This window comes from Chelonia mydas, chromosome 1, assembly GCF_015237465.2.
Source record: "Chelonia mydas isolate rCheMyd1 chromosome 1, rCheMyd1.pri.v2, whole genome shotgun sequence".
Taxonomy (NCBI): Eukaryota; Metazoa; Chordata; order Testudines; family Cheloniidae; genus Chelonia; species Chelonia mydas.
Window position 1 is genome coordinate 255,971,477 of NC_057849.1, and position 20,524 is coordinate 255,992,000.

At 49.2% G+C, this 20,524-nt stretch overlaps 1 protein-coding gene and 3 non-coding genes across 6 annotated transcripts in view; all 4 read right to left on the bottom strand.

Moving 5' to 3' along the window:
* The window catches only part of RPL3 (ribosomal protein L3), a 43,311-nt gene that overhangs the window by 9,058 nt on the left and 13,729 nt on the right, over positions 1-20,524 (bottom strand). For 2 of the 3 annotated variants that reach the window (XM_043543625.1, XM_007069083.4), the window contains exons 3-12: positions 19,489-19,548; positions 17,548-17,740; positions 16,674-16,842; positions 15,571-15,706; positions 13,894-14,080; positions 13,208-13,368; positions 11,246-11,347; positions 9,843-9,938; positions 9,061-9,180; positions 7,960-8,075 (exon numbers count right to left, since the gene is read on the bottom strand). In XM_043543625.1, the coding sequence (XP_043399560.1) occupies positions 8,031-8,075; positions 9,061-9,180; positions 9,843-9,938; positions 11,246-11,347; positions 13,208-13,368; positions 13,894-14,080; positions 15,571-15,706; positions 16,674-16,842; positions 17,548-17,740; positions 19,489-19,491 (1,212 nt within the window). In that variant the 5' untranslated portion in view covers positions 19,492-19,548 and the 3' untranslated portion in view covers positions 7,960-8,030. Of the gene's footprint in view, positions 1-7,959; positions 8,076-9,060; positions 9,181-9,842; positions 9,939-11,245; positions 11,348-13,207; positions 13,369-13,893; positions 14,081-15,570; positions 15,707-16,673; positions 16,843-17,547; positions 17,741-19,488; positions 19,565-20,524 lie in introns of those variants that run through there. The other variant, XM_043543629.1, reaches the window with a different exon arrangement.
* LOC114021609 lies at positions 8,616-8,708 on the bottom strand. The gene has a single exon (XR_003566102.1). It is a non-coding gene; the product is annotated as a small nucleolar RNA U83B (small nucleolar RNA).
* Positions 13,637-13,729, bottom strand: LOC114021608. The gene has a single exon (XR_003566101.1). It is a non-coding gene; the product is annotated as a small nucleolar RNA U83B (small nucleolar RNA).
* Positions 15,707-15,753, bottom strand: LOC114021610. Its single transcript, XR_003566103.1, has one exon. It is a non-coding gene; the product is annotated as a small nucleolar RNA U82P (small nucleolar RNA).

A 20,524-nucleotide genomic window follows, 5' to 3' on the forward strand; every position in this document is an offset into this window, starting at 1 on the left:
GATGCAGAGACTATTAGGACAGCTGATGACTTTCAGGGTTTGCTGGGGAACAAAGAGTTCAAACCCTCTCCTCAGAATGTACAGTCACTTCTGAACCTGCCTGTACATGATAGGAAATGAGGAGCTACATCTTCACCCTAGTGCAATAAAAGCTTCAACTTTTTCCAAGGTGCCAAACACTGATACCACCGCCCGCACCTTTCTAGCTCAGTGTCAAAACCTCCAACTTCCGCCCTCCCTGGACAGCTTCCACAGTGCAGTTTCATGTTGGTGCAAGATATTGCAGCACACTGCAAAGAACATGGGGCTGCTGCACTGAGCCTGTTACTCATTTCGAAACCAACTTGGGTAAAATCCTCTGGTTTGGAACGCAGCTGAATCTGCCACAGAACATGTGATGCACTGGGTGGCAGCACTGCAGAAACCCAAGGGCTTGGCACAGAGTTGAGATCTAGCTTGCCACAGAGCACCTAGAGTCCTGCCCTGTAGCTGCCTTTGGCATGGGCAAGAGGGAAGAAAACCATGTGAGGTTTCCATCTCTAGAATGTCCTCTCCTCCCAATTCAAAGCCAGAGGAAACCCCTGCTTGCCCTGAAAGCTCAGCTCAGGCAGGCAACGTCATTGTGGCATTTCGAGGAAGTTACGGGTACAGCACAAGCTAAATTTAACGCTCACCACAGTTTGCTGATGACTGCTGAAAAAACACATGATTCAACAGTGCAGTGGGGGAAGGGGAAAGACTTCCCCAAAAGTCATGGGAACTACCATAACCTACGTGGTTCTCAAACCAAGCCAAGGTCCATAGCGGGTAATGGCATGTCAGTGGGAGTCAAACACACACACACACACAAATACACAAGAGCCACCTCCTTTGTGGTTGGTAGACAGACCTTCATCACAAATGACAGAGCTTCACCTAGTAGAGGGAGATACTCCCCCAACCCACAGTGGCTTATAGCAGGTGAGTGCAGGTCACCTCCACAAGCTGAAACCCCCCTCTATTCGGCACTGGTGAGGCCACACCTGGAGTACTGTGTCCAGTTTTGGGCCCCCCACTACTGAAGGGATGTGGACAAATTGGAGAGAGTCCAGCGGAGGGCAATGAAAATGATTAGGAGGCTGGGGCACATGATTTACGAGGAGAGGCTGAGGGAACTGGAATTACTTAGTCTGCAGAAGAGAAGAGTGAGGGGGGATTTGATAGCAGCCTTCAACTACCTCAAGGTGGGTTCCAAAGAGGATGGAGCTCAGCTGTTCTCAGTGGTGGCAGATGACAGAACAAGGAGCAATGGTCTCAAGTTGCAGTGGGGGAGGTCTAGGTTGGATATTAGGAAACACTATTTCACTAGGAGGGTGGTGAAGCACTGGAATGGGTTACCTCAGGAGGTGGTGGAATCTCCATCCTGAGAGGTTTTTAAGGCCTGGCTTAACAAAGCCCTGGCTGGGATGATTTAGTTGGGGATTGGTCCTGCTTTGGGCAAGGGGCTGGACTAGATGACCTCCTGAGGTCTCTTCCAACCCTAATCTTCTATGATTCTATGAAACAGAGCTGCATGTAGGGACCCCAAGAGAAGAACAGAACAAGACACTGCAGATCTGGAGTGAGGTGCATTGGTATAGCTATAGAAGGCACACGTAGGAGTGGACTAGCAGGGCAGGACAGCAGTGTGTTTAGCAGAGCACCATGTGTAATTTCCAGTGTCCATCCCTATTTTGCTCTAGCCAACTGCTATCACACACCCACCCCGCATGGATTTGACTCCATCTGAACAGAATGGAAACCTTCTAAGCCAAGGAAAAGGCTGCCCTCTAAGCCAACCAACAGCTGCCTCAGAACGAGCCAGCTGAAGTCAGTGGAGCTGCACCTTCCTTCCTCCTGGTGATTCTTGCCCAAGTTGGAGCCAATGTTGCTGAGTCAGTGAAGCCTTGTGTCAGTTCCTCCCAGCTCGGGTGTTTCAGCTACTCACACGTGCAACGTACCTGTGATCAAGATGGACTTGGGAACCCAGGGAGCGTCCTTCAGCTTCTCCTGTCCACCTCAAGGCCACAATTTCTGTCAGATCATCATGTCAAATGTTCAGGGCCCTTTCCCAGGTCTAACATGGAACAGGTGGTGTTAGCTCGTGGGAAACACCAGTACCTGAGCAAAATATCCTTGCTGGGGGGGAGGAGGGGGGAGCCCCTTTAGTTTTCCATACTCCAACTGAGCAATAGCAAGGGACAGTACAGATAATCTGCACCCTGTGCACCTTCCTTGGGGGCACCTCAGTTCCACTCTAACACCTGCCCAGTGACCATGCCTTACCGGAGAATGTCCACGTGCCAACACTCTCCCAGGGGTTGTCAGAATGATTGACACCATGTGCCAGGGTCCACATCCCACAGAGCTATTAGTGCAGCTGGACGGAGGCTTCCACAAGAACAGGACTGGACCAAGCAGAGCTTGCCACGCAGTCCTTTGTATAGAGTTTTCACATGCACACAGTAGCCCCAAAACATGTCACCGAATTGATAGCAACTGCTATACAGGATCAAACCAGTTGTCTGGCTAAGCCAGTATCCCATTGCCAGTAATGGCCAGTAGCAGTTGCCATTTCAGAGGCAAGGTGTAAAACTGCCACAAAGGACACTTAAGTTATGCTTATTGGGGGAGCTGCTTCCTCATGCCGGGACAGTAGTTAGTAGATTGCCAAGCATGTGGGTTGATGTCCCTTAGACACTTTTATCCTAGCACAATTGCAGATGGTAATGTGTAATCCTATTTTTGTACCCTACTGAGTAATTTGCTTCCTTTTAAAAAAAGAAATCATGATAATGAATTAGAGAGAAATTTAGGCACGATTAAAGAGACCAAGCAATGACTTTGCAGGGGGGAGTTTCCAGACAGTGACAGCACAACTAAAAATGACAAATACAAATAGGAAGGAGGACAGAGCAGATGGAGACCAACTCAGAAAGGGCTTGGTGGTGCCACAGAGCCAGATCTGGCGTCAGTCTGCAGATAAGTCTGAAAAGCAAGTGGGGCGGGGGTGATGGGAAGCCAGTGAATGTGATGCTGGAGAACTGGGGGTGAAGAGCGAGCAGGTGAACAGCGGACAGATGATCATGTGGTTAAGGCACTGGCCTGAGACTTACAAAATCTGAGTTCAGAGACAGAGCCCATCTTTCATTTCAGCTTGTGCAGTGCCCAATACAATGGGGGCTGAGCTGAGGAGGGTCTACCATAATATACCTAGCAGTGAAGGGGACTGAGAAGCAGCACTTTCAAACCAAACCACAAAAAGCAGTATGTTAAATATTCATTTTGGGTTAAACCTGTGCTTTCTAGCCACATGCTGCGTGAACCCAGCTTCATCCCCCTTGGGCATGTTAATAAGCTCCCCTTCCACATTAAGCATATTTGAAGCTCTCCACCTGTCGCTTGATCAAAGGCAGAGGCCTGGGCGAAATGCAAGAACATCAGCTGTGCCACTCGTGAAGCTAATTGTGAGAGCCAAGACCTCAAACCTGAACCTGCTCTTGCCCCCGAGGCATCCTCAGACGTTTTTTGTCTTCCTTAGAGATTTGCAGCTGCTTTTTGATTCATCTCTAAGAAGGGGAAGAGCTTGGAAACAGGCAGCTCCTGCCCAGATGTGCCTCAGCAAGACAATAAAAATGCACTCGTAGCCCCTTCCTGGAGCAGCCCAAGATGCTCCACACTGCGATTCCTGCTCTGCCTGCAGGCGGGCAGCATGGATTCCAATACTTGTGTCCTGGGTCTGTGGGCTCCACCGGCCTCAGAGCGGAAGTGTGAATTCCAGGCCTTGTGCCCCGGGGTCTGGATTCCCACTGCCCTCAGAACAGAGGGAAAGCAATGTCCAGTGATTGACGGAAAGGGCTGGCAGTTTGGAGTCCAGGCTGTATTCCTAGCTTTACCAGACTGTCAGATCTTTTGCAAGTGATTTATGTAGGGGGAAGCTCTGCCTCAACTCCCTCTTATATTAAATGTAGATAACCCCTGCCTGTTTCACAGGGGCAGAAGTTTAATCAATGTGGGTAAGGTACTTGGAGAGCCTCAGAAGGGCCAAGCGTTCATTTGTTTTAAGAGGGACTTGCATAACAGAACATTTAATATGAGAACAGCCCCTTGCAACACACACACAAAACCAAGCTGGTTTCTGCCCTGCTTGCCAGTTCTCCAAGCTTTAGGTTTTAGAAACCATTTATTGTCTTCACAGCCAAGTCTCCTCCAGGCTGAGCCCAGAGAAGCCCTGATCTGTGACCTCAGTTGATTGTGGCCTGTTGCTGTGGAGACTGTGTTCTAAACACAGGAGGCAGCCTTTGCTGCAGGACAGGGGAGAGCGCACTGCTAGACAAGCCCGTGCACTGAGCTCACAGACTGCCTGCTGGCCCACTTCATTCTCAAGTAGCACATTCTAGTTTGCCTCAAACCTCTCACTGTTTAGCTTACCCCGCACTTCTAAGGCATGAGCATCCCAAACAGCTTTAAAGCATGACAGGCAGGGAAACATCTTCTCCCCATTTTACAGAGGGAGAAATGGCCACAGAGAGGATAAGTGAACCCTCAGCCTGCTGCTGCCCAGCCCTAACTCCCCATTGCCCCAGGCTCTAGTAAGGAACCCATGCACCCACACTGGTCATTCAACAGGCCACAGCCTCCCCTACTGTCAAATTCCTCTAAGGAGTGCCATCACCACAGGCATAATTACCGTATTCAGCTCCAGAGGGAAGAGCACCATCTTGTGGCACATCTGGCCATTACACCTTTGTCCTTAAAATGCCGCTTGAGGAACAGGCTTAAAAGGGAGCCGCAAAGGATTTAAAAAATTGAGCTTGGGGCTTTTTGCTTAAGAGGAAGGCCTGAGTAGATATAATTTAAAACCCGCATAGAAAAAGAATCAGGAATTTGATGTCAACTCTGGTCTCCCCTGATTTTGCTAGAACTGAGGTCTCACAAATGTATGATGGCCTCTCACCCTCTATATCTATATCTATCTAATCTGTGTACACCCCCCCAGTGTGGATGCTGAACCTTTAACAGACATTCTCTCAAGGCTGTTTGTCAATGAGAGTAAACAGGTGGCAGAAGCTGGACTGAAAAGCCCTTCTCCCTCCATTGCTCAGCTCTTGCTTGACCCTTGGCGATGTCAATTTCACTTGCTCTCTGGTCACCAGGGCCTGAAGTAGAATTTTGTAACCTTGCAGTTTCTTTTAAAGGAAAAGCCCATTTTATCCCGCCATTGCTGGCGTCACCTTACCTGAGCAGTGGCAAGTTTTTAAGCCACAAACAGGGTCCCAAATCTCTCCTTTCATGCTATTTTCATTTTAATAGGTACAGTTGCTACTTCAGGTCTACCAAGAGCAGTTATTCGTCTCATTCAAGATTGGATGGAGCCAGTGGCTTAACTATGCAGTACCTTCAGTTGTGGCCACTGCTGGATGCGTCAGAAGAAGTAGTAATCTATTTCCTCCATATGGGCTACAGGCAGGAAGGAAAATTTCTGACCTTTGACAGTGATCAGTTTATGCCCTGAAGCATGAGACTAGATCTCAGCACTTGTATGGCCCCCATCACTGTAAGCTCCTGTGCTTTCCTAGCCAGTGTCACGAGGGTGCCCATAAACAATACTTATTCTTAGATGCAATACGTGTACTTATGCCATCAGCAGGAAACCAAGCCAGATTTCTCACAAGTGCCCTCTCTATCAATCACGGCACTTTTACCTGACTTAAAACAAAGTGGGGGGGGGGGGGGGGGAGAGGAGCGTTCAGCCTGGAACTCAAGATGAACTGGTTATTTTCGGTGGCGCAGTAATACCACTTGGCTCTTACACAGAGGGTCAGAATAATGATCCAAGGCTCAGTCTGTCTCTTTCTTCGTCCCCCGTCACACATTTATCAGGAAGCCAGACAAACATGGAATGACATCTCTCTCTCAAGCTATTTCTGTGGCATCAGGCTGTCTGTCTGGAGGAAAAGCCTTTAAGCAAGGATGGGGGCGGGGATTCAGGAAAATTAAACTGCTGTCATACAGATGACTGTGCCATGCCAACCTGCCTACTGCTCCTTTGGTAACAGCCAGTGCCATAATTAACACCTCAGAACAGAACAGGCAGGACAATTCTTCTTGCTCCCACTTGGGTGTTAGTAACAGCCGCCGTTGCCATGGAAACTCAAGGCACTCCAGTCCAGACACTACGTAGAGAGATTTTCAACTCATTTTAGATTCTAAATCTGGACGTTATTACACTTCTAGAAAAGGGTCACTTGCCTTTTCTAACCGTTGTTCTTCAAGATGCGATGCTCATGTCCATTCTGTGCTAGATGTGTGCACACCACATGCAGTTGCCAGAGATTTTTCCCCTAGTGGTATCTGTAGGGCTGGCCCTAGCGCCCCCAGGAGCCCTGCACACATGTGCCAGTATAAGGGGCACTGCTGGCTCCGCAAACTTCTTGCGGGTAACTGACAGAAGGGTAAGAGGACCTGTCATGGACATTAGCAACACACCTCGAAGAGCAACAGTTACCAAAGGTCAGTAACCACTTTGAGTGCTTGCTCATGTCCATTCCATGATAGGTGACTCAAGCAGTATCCCCAGAGATGGGCTCAGAGCTCACACACATGCTGATTGCAACACAGCTCTACCCAAACTAAGTCACAGGCCTGTTGGGTGATGGCGTAGTGGGGCGCAAAGGTATAAATTGAGCACCATGTCTTGGCCCTGGAAATATCCAGGATTGGAAACTGCATGAGGAACGCAGCAGAAACCTGTACTCTTGTAGAGCAAGTGGTCACAGTGGAACAAGCACAGAGGCAGGTGGTGTTAGGAAAGCCTTGAAAGAGCACGGTTGTTCCAAGCAACCGACACGGGTGGTAAGAAAGAGGATGTGGAGCTGGTGGCACCCCTTATCCCAGCACATGTGCACAGGGCTCCAGGGGATGCTGGGGCCAGCCCTATGGATATCACTGAGGGGAAATCTCTGGCAACTGCATGGAGGCACACAGAGATAGCAAGGAATCAGCATGAGCAAGCACTTGAAGAATCTGCAATTCAAGGAAGCTTTGCATCACCCCTTCCTGTTCTAGAATACAGGGGAGAAGGTTAATCTGAGGGAACCAACCAACTGGGAAGGGGTTGGAATACACAGAGAACAGCCATGGTAGGGAGAAGCCTGTTCTGCTTCTCCCCTCCCACACCAGTTACTGCTGGGGAGCCAGAAACTTTGGCTGTTGCCCCACTAAAGCACCTTCAAAAAGTGTACAAGTGACAAGTGTAAAGGGGACCTGCATAAAGAATGTGGGGGTCAATCTAGTTCCCCAAGGGCAGCCCTCCACCTGGCTTTACTCACCTCTTAGCAGTCTGAGGGACCTAAGTGCCATGGAGACCAAACATACTAGATATGGTCCCTTCAAGGCAGGCATAAAGCATGTGGTGGAGGGGGCAGGATATGAGGGAAGCAGAGCACTCTATGGAGAGATGACTCTGAACTCCAGGGACTGTCGCCTTGGTACTTTCTCCAAGCATTAAGTTTACGAGAGTTGCCATACCAGATCACAACAGGGTAACATCTAGTCCAGTTTCTTGTTCCCATCAGAGTCCAGCTCCAGGTGCAGATATCCTGAAGTAGGCTATCATGGAATAACTTCCCCTGTAGGGGAAATTTCCTCCTAAGAGGATGAATTACGTCCTGGAGCATGAGGGCTTGTGTTTTTGGTATACCAGCTCCCTGTTCACACCCACAAAAACGGATTGGGGAAAGGAAGGGGGATCATGGTGGTGAGAGAATTTTCATTGTGCTGCAGGAACCCTCTTGCAAAGAAAGCATGGTGCAGAAGGTAGGACATGAAGCCCCAAGTTACCATGGTGACCCAGCTAAAGCTAAATATGAATAAGATTCACAGCAAAAGCAATCTCAGATTTTACCCAGACATTCATAAAGCAAGAGGCAAGAGGGTTGGTATTTTTGAAAATATCTGTAGTTTTATTTGTCTGAGGCAGACCCCAGAGCTGCACAGGACTGTTCCAGATGTTAAGCGGTCTCCTCTTTAGCGATACGATCTTTTTTGAGTGGTCCCTGCAAAAAAACCAAACACGCAGTTACCTAGCAGAACTGACCATCTCCCCAGTGTTGGAGACCCCACCGTCCTCAGTACCTCATCGTGGAAGATTACCTTTGCTTTGAACCACTAATGAAGACAATGGCCACAGGCCTACTTGTGGTGCAGATCTTAGCTTAAGTGTGTGGCTGAACGTGAAGCAAGCAGCAGAAATGGAGGCTGGTGAAGCTACACTGCTATGCACCGTCTCAAATTAACAGTTTAAATATAAAATCTGGCACCACCTAGTGGCAAAGCTAACTTTAGAGCCATCATCACTGCCTCCTCTTCCTGAGAAAGCATTAAGCAGCTTATAAATAGCTCCACCTCTTGAAAGCCTGCAGCGTTAAATGGTGGATGAAATCTTACTCAAAACCAGTTTTTGCCACATTAAGAACTGTTCAAGGAGGGACCAGAGATCTGCTGTTTCTCACCAAGGACAGATCAGATACTCAATGTGCCATGGGCAGAGAGAGCCTGCTTTGCTGCCTGCAGCAACCTGCGCACGGTTCCCTGGAGCTGTGCTCAGAAGGAAGGCAGCATGGAATGTCTCCTCATGCCTGTCGGATACTGTGTCCAGTGCTAGTTCCATGGCCTCATCACCGAACAGCCCATATGCTGGGGTGGGGGCAGCATCCAAGCCTCACCTAGCTCCAGGTAACAAGGGCTACGTAGATGAAATGAGTTCACAATCACATGGGTCTTGAAAAAATGAACCTCCCACAGGATTCCAAACTTCATCTGGACAGTTACACAGCCTTGGAACAAACCCCTGTGCTGTGCTGCGTGAGTACACGTGTGCCAGTGACCCAATGGCTGAGTTATTAACGGCAGTTCTCACGGTGGGAACACACTGCATTGGCACCCACCTCTGTCCAAGTCTGCAAAGACGCATGCTTGTGCAGCAAGACAATACAAAGGTATGCAATACAAAACTGAGCTCCAGGAGATCAATGCCCTTACCATGAAAGCCTTCTTCTCCTCCACCGTCTGGAAGCGGCCGTGACCAAATTTGGAAGTTGTGTCAATAAACTTCAAGTCAATCTTCTCCAGGGCCCTACGCTTTGTCTGCACAAGCAGGGACTGTGGGGAAGAGACATGTTCAAATGTGGCAGCCCAGGTCACCAATTTTCAGCAGAGGACCTGCATTCCCTGCTAGAATTTGCCTTAACTGGGTATTTTAAAATGAGATTTCTGTGGGCAACATACATGATCCAAACCACCATCACAGCAAGGAGCTGAGGTGCCTGGTAACACACCGGCTGCTGTAACAGCAGTGTTGGCAAGTCACTCCGTTATCACACCAACCAAGGCAGGAGCACAGGGGGATGGAGTGGTCACCACAGGTTAGCATTAATAGGCAGAAGGAAAAGCTAGGCTATTGTACAAGAGAAGCTTCATGAGCCACATGAGTTCTCAAACGCATCGGGGTCCTTCATTAACAACCAAACACAGGCCGTAGCATTCTGAAGAGACCAGTAGCCCAGCGCCCAGCAGTGGCACTGATAAGTGTTTCAGAAGAGCAGTGCACTAGCATTAGGCAGCGTGCACTCCTGTGTTAGGGCAACAGTCTCTCTTCCCAAGTCGTCTTCTCCTCTAGCTTGCTATGGAAAGCCCTACCCATTATCAAACAAGACAACGTTCTGGGGTAAAGGGACTCTAATTTGAAGCATGCAGCAAGGCAGAACAGAGAATCCTGGCTCCCTCCCACAGATTGGCAGAACCAATATTCTTGCATTTCTCACCTTGCGCAGAGTTAGGACTCTCTTCTTGGTCCCAACCACACAGCCTTTCAACATGATAAAATCATTGGTCACCTCCCCATAGTGGACAAAACCGCCCTGAGTAGAGAGAGGATGGTTAAACACACGGTACCATGCAGTAGCAGTAAGTACTGGCCTAAACTGAACTATGCCTTCTGATTTTGCGGGTGCCGAGGTTCCTGCACAGCACGCATGCTGGCTCTAAAGGGGTCACGGCCAGCAGACCTCCCTCCCAGGGAAACCCCAAGGGAAAGGGAGAGTCCCTGGAAGCATAGGTACAAGAGCTCTGAGCAGCCCAAGACATGAAAGGCAGATCGGAGGAGGTAAGAAAGATGTGTGGCCAGAGCGGCAGTTATTTTGTGCTGCTGGATGGCTCCACAGGGAGCTGTGGCAGCCCAGCATTCACTAGAGCAGCCTCTGGAGATTTTAGTCCTTTCACGCTGCTATGTCATGGGCTCTGACACAGGGATTATGCTTTCCCAGCAAGCCACAAGCTACTTTTCAGTTAGCTCTTCCCACCCCCGCCCCACCTTTCCACTTGTCCTGCCTGGCTGCCTCTTGCTCTTCCACTGCACAGAGCTGGCACATTACACTGGCTCATCCCTAAGGCAGACAGCATGACTTATAAATGCTTCACCACTCAGCTTCCTATCTAAGACTCCCCAGAGCGACAACCTGGCTAGCCACTTTGCCCTAAATGAAATCTCCCAGCTACCACTGAGTCTCTCTTCAGCCAAGAACAAAAAAAAATTCAGGCCTAAAGAGGCGAACATTTCTTTTAATTTTTTGGCTAAAACTTCAGTGTTCGAGGCCTCTGTGAGGGCCTTCTAGCTGCACACTACTGAAAGGCAACCATTTAATGATCCACAGCAACAGCACACTGTCATGGAAGTCAAATCGAAAGCTTCTCCAGCTGAAAAGAGCTGAGAATTTTAGGCCGACAGAATTATCCAAGCTGAAAACACAGGAGCCCAAATTTTGCAAAAACTTGCCTGGGGGGTTTAAGGCCCAAGAGTGATCAGGACCATGGTAAAGGGACACAAACTTGAAATCTAGACAATGAACCAGTTGTTTCTGGTCCTACACCTGCTTGAGTCTTCCCTCCAATCCTTGTGGCCTTTACAACAGACACAAGTGTAATTTTTAAGTTGACACCATTCTCTTAAGTTGCAACCAAACACAGCTCAGCAATCCACAGTACTATACTTGTTCAATATTGATAGAGAAGAATGCAACCAAAGGAATCAATATCGTTTCCTGCAGTACCTGAGCTTTTCCGTATTGACTAGACTAGAATAAGTGGTTTGGTTTATGAGCTCACAGTCCAGGATTAAATTCCCATACCCTTTCCACACACAACCTTTAACAGCTGGAAAGCCACTCACCAGAGGGTTAATGCTCTTGTCTGACAGATCGTAGTCAGTTGATGCATTGTTTTTGATCAGCTTTCCGTCCTTGATTTGGTAACCTTGGCCAATCTTGTAGACCTAAGATGACAAAAGGAGAATGCTATTTTGCATGTGCAAATGGTTTGACAGGAGCAAAGAACCTAACCCAGAAACAGCAGTTCAAATCCATATGAAATTTGTTGAGCACACAGAAATGTAGAAAACAAATGTGGCTGGTGTTTAGGGGCAGCAATTAAGAGCTTCAAATATTGTCTCTATCATGAAGCCAATGCCTCAGTCACTGCATTTTAACTTGTCACCAGGGCACCCTATTAACCGAAACAAATCAAAAGTATTTTAACTTCCTTAGAACTGGTGTGTACAGAGGCTCTTGGCCACCTACCCATTTCATAAAAAAACCCCTTAATTTCAATTATGCTGAATTTCCGGATTTCAACTTTTTATTATTAACTGCAATAATACCTACCAAGATAGTATCACAGCGTGTTTTACGTGAGTGGGTTAAAGTAGCTTTATCCCATTTTTATGGATGGGGAAAGAAAAGTTTAAGGGTATGTCTACACAGCAAAGAAAACCCGCACCTGGCCTGTGCCAACCAACGTGGACTGAAGCTGTGGGGCTGTTTCATTGCTGTGTAGACTAGTGGGCTTGAGCTGGAGCTCAGGCTTCAGGACCCTGGGAGGTGGGAGGGTCCCAGAGCTTGGGCTCCAGCCCAAGCCCATGAGTCTACATAGCAATGAAAACAGCCCTAGGGCCCAAGCCCTGCACGCCCAAGCCAGCTGCCATGCAGCCAGCCACAGGGTTTTTCTTTGCTGTGTAGACATCCCTCAGTGACCTGCCCAAGGTCACAGCCATGCAGTGGCAGAGCTGAGAGCAGAACCCAAGTGTCCTACTCACTGGACAACTCTTCCTCCGCCTCTCCTTCTCCAACTGGTTTGCTGTGATATGTTTAAATATAACTAGGACCCTACCAAATTCACAGTCCATTTTAGTAAATTTCACGGTTGTGGGATTTAAAAAAATCTTCTATTTCATTGTTTTAGATATTTAAATCTGAACTTTCAGTTTTAACCATGGAGGTCCAGTCCAAGGGGGGGGAAGAAGAGGAGAGTATCGTGGCACTGCCCCCTTTACTTCTGTGTTGCTGCTGGCGGTGCTGCCTTCAGAGCTGGGCAGCAAGAGTGGCAGATGCTGGATGGGAACTGTGCCACAACCAGAAGCACTGCAGAAGTGAGGGTGGCATGGTATGATAGTGCCACACCTACTTCTGTGCTGGCTGTGGAGGTGGGTCTGACCTGCCCCCGGGAGCAGCCCATGCAGGAGAAGAGGAAGCGATCACCCCCTGCCCAATGCCCTGGGCAGTCAGTCACTCAAAGCCATCCCTCCCCTCCCGCATATCATGCCACCCTTACTTCTGTGTTGCCACTGTTGGCAACGCAGTCTTCAGAGCTGGATGGCTGGGGGCACCAGCTCTGAAGGCAGCGCAGAAATAAGGGTGGCAATACCATGACTCCCTTACAATAGCCAGATTTCACAGGGGAGACCAGATTTTACGGTCTGCGATACGTTTTCCACAGCCATGAATTTGGTAGGGCCCTAAATATAAAATACAACAAAGCAGCTTAAGTGCTGGCCCTAGGCACAGTCTGAGCTCACTGTAGACCACTGCCCTTCAGCACAGGGCCAACCAGTGGCGGGGCGCAGATCTGGCAGTTTTCATTAAGCACCTATACATGCTAACAAGTTGCATGTTGGTAAGTATAGTAAGCTAGGGATGCTGAATTACTTTGCAGGCCCGCAAACAAACAAACAAAGCCTGAATTGTAGTCTGAAACCTTCAGTCTGCTTGATGATTCTGCAGTGACCTTGACAATCCATCTGGGGGAACCAGGACTCTAGTTTGTCCAGGACACTTCAATATGCATCTCAGACTCTTACCTTCTTATTAATTTCTGTGCGATGGTGGTATCCCTTCTGACCAGCTCGGGCCACAGAGAAAGCCACGCGAGCAGGATGCCAAGCGCCAATGCAGGCTACTTTCCGCAGACCCCTGTGGGTCTTGCGGGGCAGCTTTTTGGTATGCCAGCGGCTGGTGACCCCTGAAAGAAGAAAACAAAACATTACAGCACTATAGGACTGTCATAACTGCTCAGCTGTGACATGTGCCTTTTTTACAGAGGTGTTTATAATTAACCTGCAACGACACTATGCACACAGTTTGTGGCTGCTGCGTAACGAGAATGTGTATCCAGTGCAACACCAACAGAAATTCAGATCAGTGTACCGATTAGGCACGGGTGTTGTGAGTAACTACCTGCGGAAAACCCACCCACAGCTGCCCGTGTTTTCCCAAACTGTTCCCTGAGTGCTGTTCTCAGAAGGAAGGCAGCATGGAATGATTCCTCATGGATGTCGGATGCTGTGCCCAGCACGTATTCCATGGCCTCATCATTGAACAGTCCACTTCTGATGTGAGAGCAACACTGAAGATACCCCTCTGACCCATGCCCTATGTACCAGGGCAAGAGAGCGTGTGGGGATTACAAACAACTCTCCACTAAACTCTGGGTTCTGGTCAGACTGAAGCCTTGGGGAAACAAGAGGGAGGCGGCCATAACATCTACCTTTGTATCCCTTGCCCTTGGTGACTCCAATCACGTCTATCATCTCATCTTGGCCAAAGACAGTTGACACAGGAACCTGCTGTTCCAGCTTCTCCCGGGCCCAATCCACTTTCTCAGCAATGGTGCCACCATTCACTTGGATCTCCATCAGGTGAGACTTCTTCTGCCGCAGCGGAAGCAAACGCATCTGGAAGACAGACCTCACATTAGCTATATTATAACCCGGGCAAAGTGCTGAGATCTCTAGTGCAATCTATCTTTCTGAGATGCACATCCTGGGTCTGATGGATTTTTCCACCTCTGCTGTATCCCAGTCACAATATACACAATGCTTGGAAGACTGAAGCTCTGGGGGTAAGGGGAAGAGTTATCAAGACTGTAATGACGTAAGTAGACAGGCCTATGTTTCTGGCAGCCAGATCACCAAAGGGAATGAGAAGAAAAGCAGTAAAGACACAAGGTGGGTTAGGTAATATCTTTTATTGAACCAATTTCTGTTGGAGAGAGAAGCTTTTGAACTTACACAGAGCAGCAGTAATACATGCCTCACACCGCCCTTACAGCTGGTCGCCAGGCTGAGGATCTTAAAAAAGGACTGAAGACAAAGCCTCTAGAACTGGGTAACAGCCTAAGTAAGGTGACATCACACCCAGTGTTCTACACTATATTTGGGAAAAGGGGGACTGACATTAAAATGCTGACAGCAGCTGCACACCCCCCTTTGCTGCTTGCCACAAGAGGCCATCTCTAAATATTAGTCTTGTGAGCAGACAGCTTACTCCACTTATTCCCACATAGGAGATCCTATTACATTTCTCAGTCTGGAAGTATTTGGCACTCACACGGGGGTGGGAAGGAGAGGAGAGTTTCACACTGCTTAGCAATGATCTAATTAATATAAGCCACTGATGGTCTCCACAGGAGAGCATTGCCCGCATATCCTTGGTCTGAAGCTATAGTAGCCGTCCATTTTTTAAAACCAAGTGAAGATGTCCTGGGATCCTCTGGCCCCCATGGAAAGGAGGCTAAAACATTCAATCCTATTTCTAGCTGTAACTATAATCAGAGAGATGAGGTGGTCTATTGGTCTGAGCATAGGATGGAGGCCAAGAACTCAAGTTCCAATGCCAGCTCTGACACACACCTACATACACACATGCGCACGCACCAAGTTGCTGTAGACAATCCAAACTCAGTTTTCACACCTGTAAAATGGGGCTGGGGTTCCTTACCTCTGAGGGGTACAGCAAGGATTTGATAGTCATTTGCATAAGCCTTTGAAGTCAAGAATAAAACCATACCCAGGTTTTATACTGTGCTTTACTGATTAAAGTGCTTTACAATGGAACTCAGTATCATTATCCCCATGTACAGATGTGAAACCGAGGCACAAGAGGGGAAGTTACTCACCCAAGTTCACTCAGCAGACCAGTAGCTGAGCTGGGAATAGAACCCAGGTCTTTGGAGTCCTAGTCCAGTGAGCTATCCAGTAGAGTAGACTACACTCCCTCCATAACTATTAGGTATTAATACTGAGCACCAGATTTGGGGGACAGGGAATATGAGCAGCAGTAGTGAAGTGAGTTTCTGTAGAGAATGGCAGGACCACCCTAGCCCTTGTGGATTCTCTGTATCCCAAAGCGTGAGCCCTCTTTGTGAAGGAGTCAGAACACTCACCTGAGTGTGAGCTATGACCCGGATAACCTGGCAGTATTTCTTCATGCTACTGAAATCCTTCTCTAGCTGCTTTTTGCCCTCCTCATCCTGCCACTTCTTGCAATACTTGGTGAAGGCCTTCTTCTTGGACTTGTGCCTTCAGGAGCAGAGCAGAGAGGGTATGGCTTAGCCCTTCATCAGTCCCCCAAGGAAAGGGGGGTGAGCGGAAGGAGCTGCCACCCAGGTTGGTTTCGGCTCATTGCCAGCTTCTAAGGAATCTTTTCCACCAGCAAGCGGAGCCTGGAGCTCATCAGACAGAGGCTGGGTTGCCAGAGCTGAGCGGAGCTGCCATGAATTCATCCAAAGCATATTAATATACACAGTATAAAACATTCACAAAATATCAAAGCACTGCTCTGCAACACAACAGTGCCTATCAGCTAATTATCTGTTGCCTTAAAATACTGCTGTAAATGCTCTTGTCTTGCTTCCAAGTCTACAAAGTCCTACATCTTTCAACCCTGGACTACAGCTGACGTAAGAGGACACCAATGCAATACCCAATATCCTGGCAGTGTGGGAAGTTCATGAAGAGCATCTAGGAGAAATACTTCCTAATCCCATAGGCAAAGGAGAACTTGACAACCCCACTGGAGCCCTACTGTCAGACTGACCTTATGTGAAGGCATGACAGCAATGCATGGAAGAGTGATAAGAAAAAAAATCTCCCCCCCCACCTTCCCTGAGCAAAAAGGACTATGCTCAACACTCAGCAAAAAGCAACAAAGGCAATTTCCTTATGTCCATCCACAGAAAAAAACATCATGTGTAGTGTGTTCATGCAGACATCAGACAGTTAACTTGATCCCCAAGCCCCACCATGAACAGCACTTGACAAGCAGTGAGCAATCACTGTTCCAGCCAGTTGCGGTTTTATACTATTATGTGATCAGACTAAAACTTCAGCCTAGCACCTAGATCCCGAAGGGCCAACCACTGGCTGTGATGTGGGAGCCTTGAAGTGAATTGTTCAGACTAAAAACTGCAATAGCACTACACTCATTCAACAAAGCCAGCAATGCAAGGAACACAGACTGAGGTCCCTCCCTCCATGTTTTTTTTACCAGTTCTTGTAGAAGCGTCTCTTGCACTCATCACTGATGTGCTCAGCAAAGATGGTCTTGAAGGTGCGGAGGCCACGGGGAGTCTGCACATAGCCCACGATGCCCACAATGACCATGGGAGGAGTCTCTACCACAGTGACTGCCTCTACCACTTCCTTCTTGTTCACCTCTGGTAAGGACAAAAAACACATTGTGCCAGTTAGCACCACAGCAGATGAAACACCACCACCACCCCAAAAGTATCAGGAGGGGCCAGTGACCCCCTAAAAGGTCTTCACGCAGCTGGAGTCAGTGGGATCCATGAGCCAGGGAACCTTGATTAGCCACCTGAGCTATTAAGCACCCTAAGGGTATAATGGTGACTAGATGCTATACTTAAACCCAAGGTTGGCCCTGTGATGTAAAATGGAGTAGCCAAATTGAGCTGTGTGGTGGCTGATAACAGAACTACATTCAGGACTCGACAGTCAGCAAAAAGCGCCAAAGGCGATTTCCTTATGTCCGCCCGTCGAAAAAGATCATCATAAGTAGCCTGCTACAACACAGCTCTACCAGTGGGGCTCCTTGGCAAGTCACCTACACACCCCAAGAAGAGCCGTTACAGTAAAATAAGACACCAATCACCAGCTGGGCACAAAGTCTGGAACTAGCGAGGAGGACTATCCACTAGCCTTTGGGAGCTTGCTTTTATAACTAGCAACTGGAAACAACAGCCGAGGAGCCAGTGTAAAGAACATCAAGGACTTGGCAGAAATCAGACTGGAATCAAACCCAGGGACCCATGTGAACCTGACAGTCTCCTCCCACTGCCTCAGTGAAGGGAAAAAAAGCTGTACAGTGACCTCCTATAACAAGAGCAGCAGAGAATACATACTGGATCCAGGCCTGTCCACTTCCCGGACAATGTGGGTCATGCCAGACTTGTACCCAAGAAAGGCAGTGAGGTGAATGGGTTTGCTGGGGTCATCCTTGGGAAAGCTCTTCACTTTGCCCCGATGTCGACGACTGCGTTTGCGGGGCAGAAAGCCCAGGGATCCATGTCTGGGAGCTGAGAACTTACGGTGCGACTACAAAAAAAAGGAGATACTTTTAACACTCATGTTGCCTGAGTGACTAATTTGCCCCTAATGGCATACTAGTTGCTGTCTCTCTTGTTCCCTTTGAGGGGGCCATTACACAGGCATACCAGTATGTCCTGCCTTCTACACATTCCTCTCCTCCACACCAGCTCTCCTCTGTGTTACCATTTTAGAATGGTGACTACATCAGGGCCTTACATGTGTCAATCAGATTTGTTCACACGACTGAGGAAAATTTAAAGACACAATACAAAGGTTTTTTGGAGGATGAGGTTCTGAACACCCAAAGTGCCATTCTAACTAAATGTCTATTAAGGGGAAAGCAAAAATTAATGGACACACCTGGGAATCCTTATAGATTACAGAAGTTAATAGCAAAATGTGATTCTACTCTGAAAAGTGACATGACAAAAACTGCTCCATGGGGTCTACCTTTGTTGGAATCACTTTTAGATGAAATGTGATTAGCTTACAAAAACAAGGTTTTCTTAACTGCCAGCTCTGCACACTCACCCTAAGATTTAAGTGTCCAGATGGGTTACATAAGATCGTAAGAATTGTGAGACCAACTCAGGCTAACAGTCCATCCAACCTAGTATCCCTGTTGGAACAGTGGCAAACACTACATGCTTAAGGAAGCTGCAAGAAGCCCTATAATAGAAAATTCTGGGCTCACTTGATCCATATAATTTAACTACAGTGCCCTCATTTTCCAGAAGTCAAACCCTCTTGAATTCTAAAACTTTTAGCTTTATCTTGTGGCAGCTACTATAGTAGTGAGTTGCTTTTAAAGTTCATCAAGCAATCTCCAGTTTCTTGCAAACTGCCTGTAACCACCAGCAACAATAACAGGCTCTGCAAGACCAAACGTTGCCACTTGGACCTGTGCAAACTCCCCTCCTCCCCCACACACTTCAAAACAGCTTTAGACATTATTACTCTGAGAAGATCTGGCCCTGCAACTGGAATTCCCTCAGCAATACTAGTGGCACACAAGCTAGACGAGACTTCACCTTACACTCAGCTGCACTGCCTTGCCAGACTAGCAAAATTCAAGCCAGCAGAAGCGCATTTTAGCCCTAGAGTCAGCATCTCAGACCTTGACATATACAGCTGGCAGATCTGCCACCGCCTGTCCCTTTTCAGAGCAAAGCCTCACTTTAAAGAGTGAGGGGAGCGAATCAACCACAGCTGAAGCCCCCATCAATAAGCTTTGTGCTGCAGCCCATCCGTAGCCCCCGATCTCCCGAAGAGGAGTGAGACGCTACAGGCAGCGCCCCGCTCTTGGCGTAGAACAGGCCGCAGGAAGTTACGGGAGGCCCGGAGAACGCCATGCGGCGGCTCTGCAAAGCCCAGCTGTCCCGCGATGCCAGCCGGGCTCTCCCCAGTCATTCCCCCACCCCCGCCGGCAGCTAACACGTGTGAGAGCCGCCTACAAACGATTCTAACCCGGGGGCTCTGCAGCCCCCCCGCCCCAGGCCCGTCATAGTCCTTCCTCCGCCGCTTCCCGCTCTCCAAGCCCAGGCAGCGAGTGTCCGTCCGCCCCTCCCTCCCGCCCGTCAGGGGGCCGCTCTCCAGCCCCGTCTCCCCGCCCCGCCAAGAAATGGGCCCCGCGCTGCCTCCAGCAGGGCCCCCGTGGCATCGGGGGGCAGACGGGGAGGCGGCCGGGGCCGGGATGGCGGCGATGCCGGGGGATGGTGAGACCCGGCCCCGCACCCGCCCCCAACGCCACTTACCATCCCGCCAGGCAGGCGCACCGAATTAGTAGAAAAGGGGCGGGTAGGCCGCGCACACGTTATTTATAGTCGCTTCCACGGCGCCTTGCGTAAGGGCGTACGATCACCGTTACGCATGTGCGTTTACACGTCACCCTCTCCCTCCTCCTCTCCCTTCCCGTCGTAGGGCGGTGCGCGAGGAGCTATGGCTCATGGTTAGGGCCACACTTCTTGAGAAAGCGAACTCCTAATGCCAATAGGATCATTTCAGGTTTCAGAGTAGCAGCAATGTTAGTCTGTATCCGCAAAAAGAACAGGAGGACTTGTGGCACCTTAGAGACTAACCAATTTATTTGAGCATAAGCTTTCATGAGCTGCAGCTCACTTCATCGGATGCATCACTGATGCTCAGTCAGAGCCGGGGGGCACCTGGGCAGTAACGGGAGCCAAGCTGGGGTAGGAGTTCAGGCCCTGCACCCTTCTTCCTGGGAATTCACTGAGACTCTCAGCCAGCCAGTAAAACGGAAGGTTTATTGGACAACAGGAACACAGTCTAAACCAGAGCTTGTGGGTACAACCAGGACCCCTCAGTCAAGTCCTTCTGGGGGAGCAGAGAGCTTAGACCCCAGCCCTGGTGTTCCCTGCGTTCCACCACCCAGCACCAAACTGAACCTAAACCCCCCCCAGCAGGCTCCCTCCTGCAGCCTCTGTTCACATTCCTGAGCAGAGGTGTTACCTCCTCCTCCTGGCTCAGGTTACAGGCTCTCAGGTCTCCCATTGAAACTCCCCTGTCACATTCCCAGGTCAACACTCCCTGCTCCCTGCTGCATCACATCTCTCCCTCCTTCGAGACTGAACTGAGCAGGGTCACTCTGACCAGTGACCTGGGGAAGTTCAGGGCGCCCTCTCCGGGACAACGCATCCACTATCATGTTGGCACTTCCCTTCACGTGGACCACGTCCATGTCGTAATCCTGCAGGAGCAGGCTCCACCTCAGGAGTTTGGCGTTGGCTCCTTTCATCTGGTGCAGCCAGGTCAGGGGAGAGTGGTCGGTGT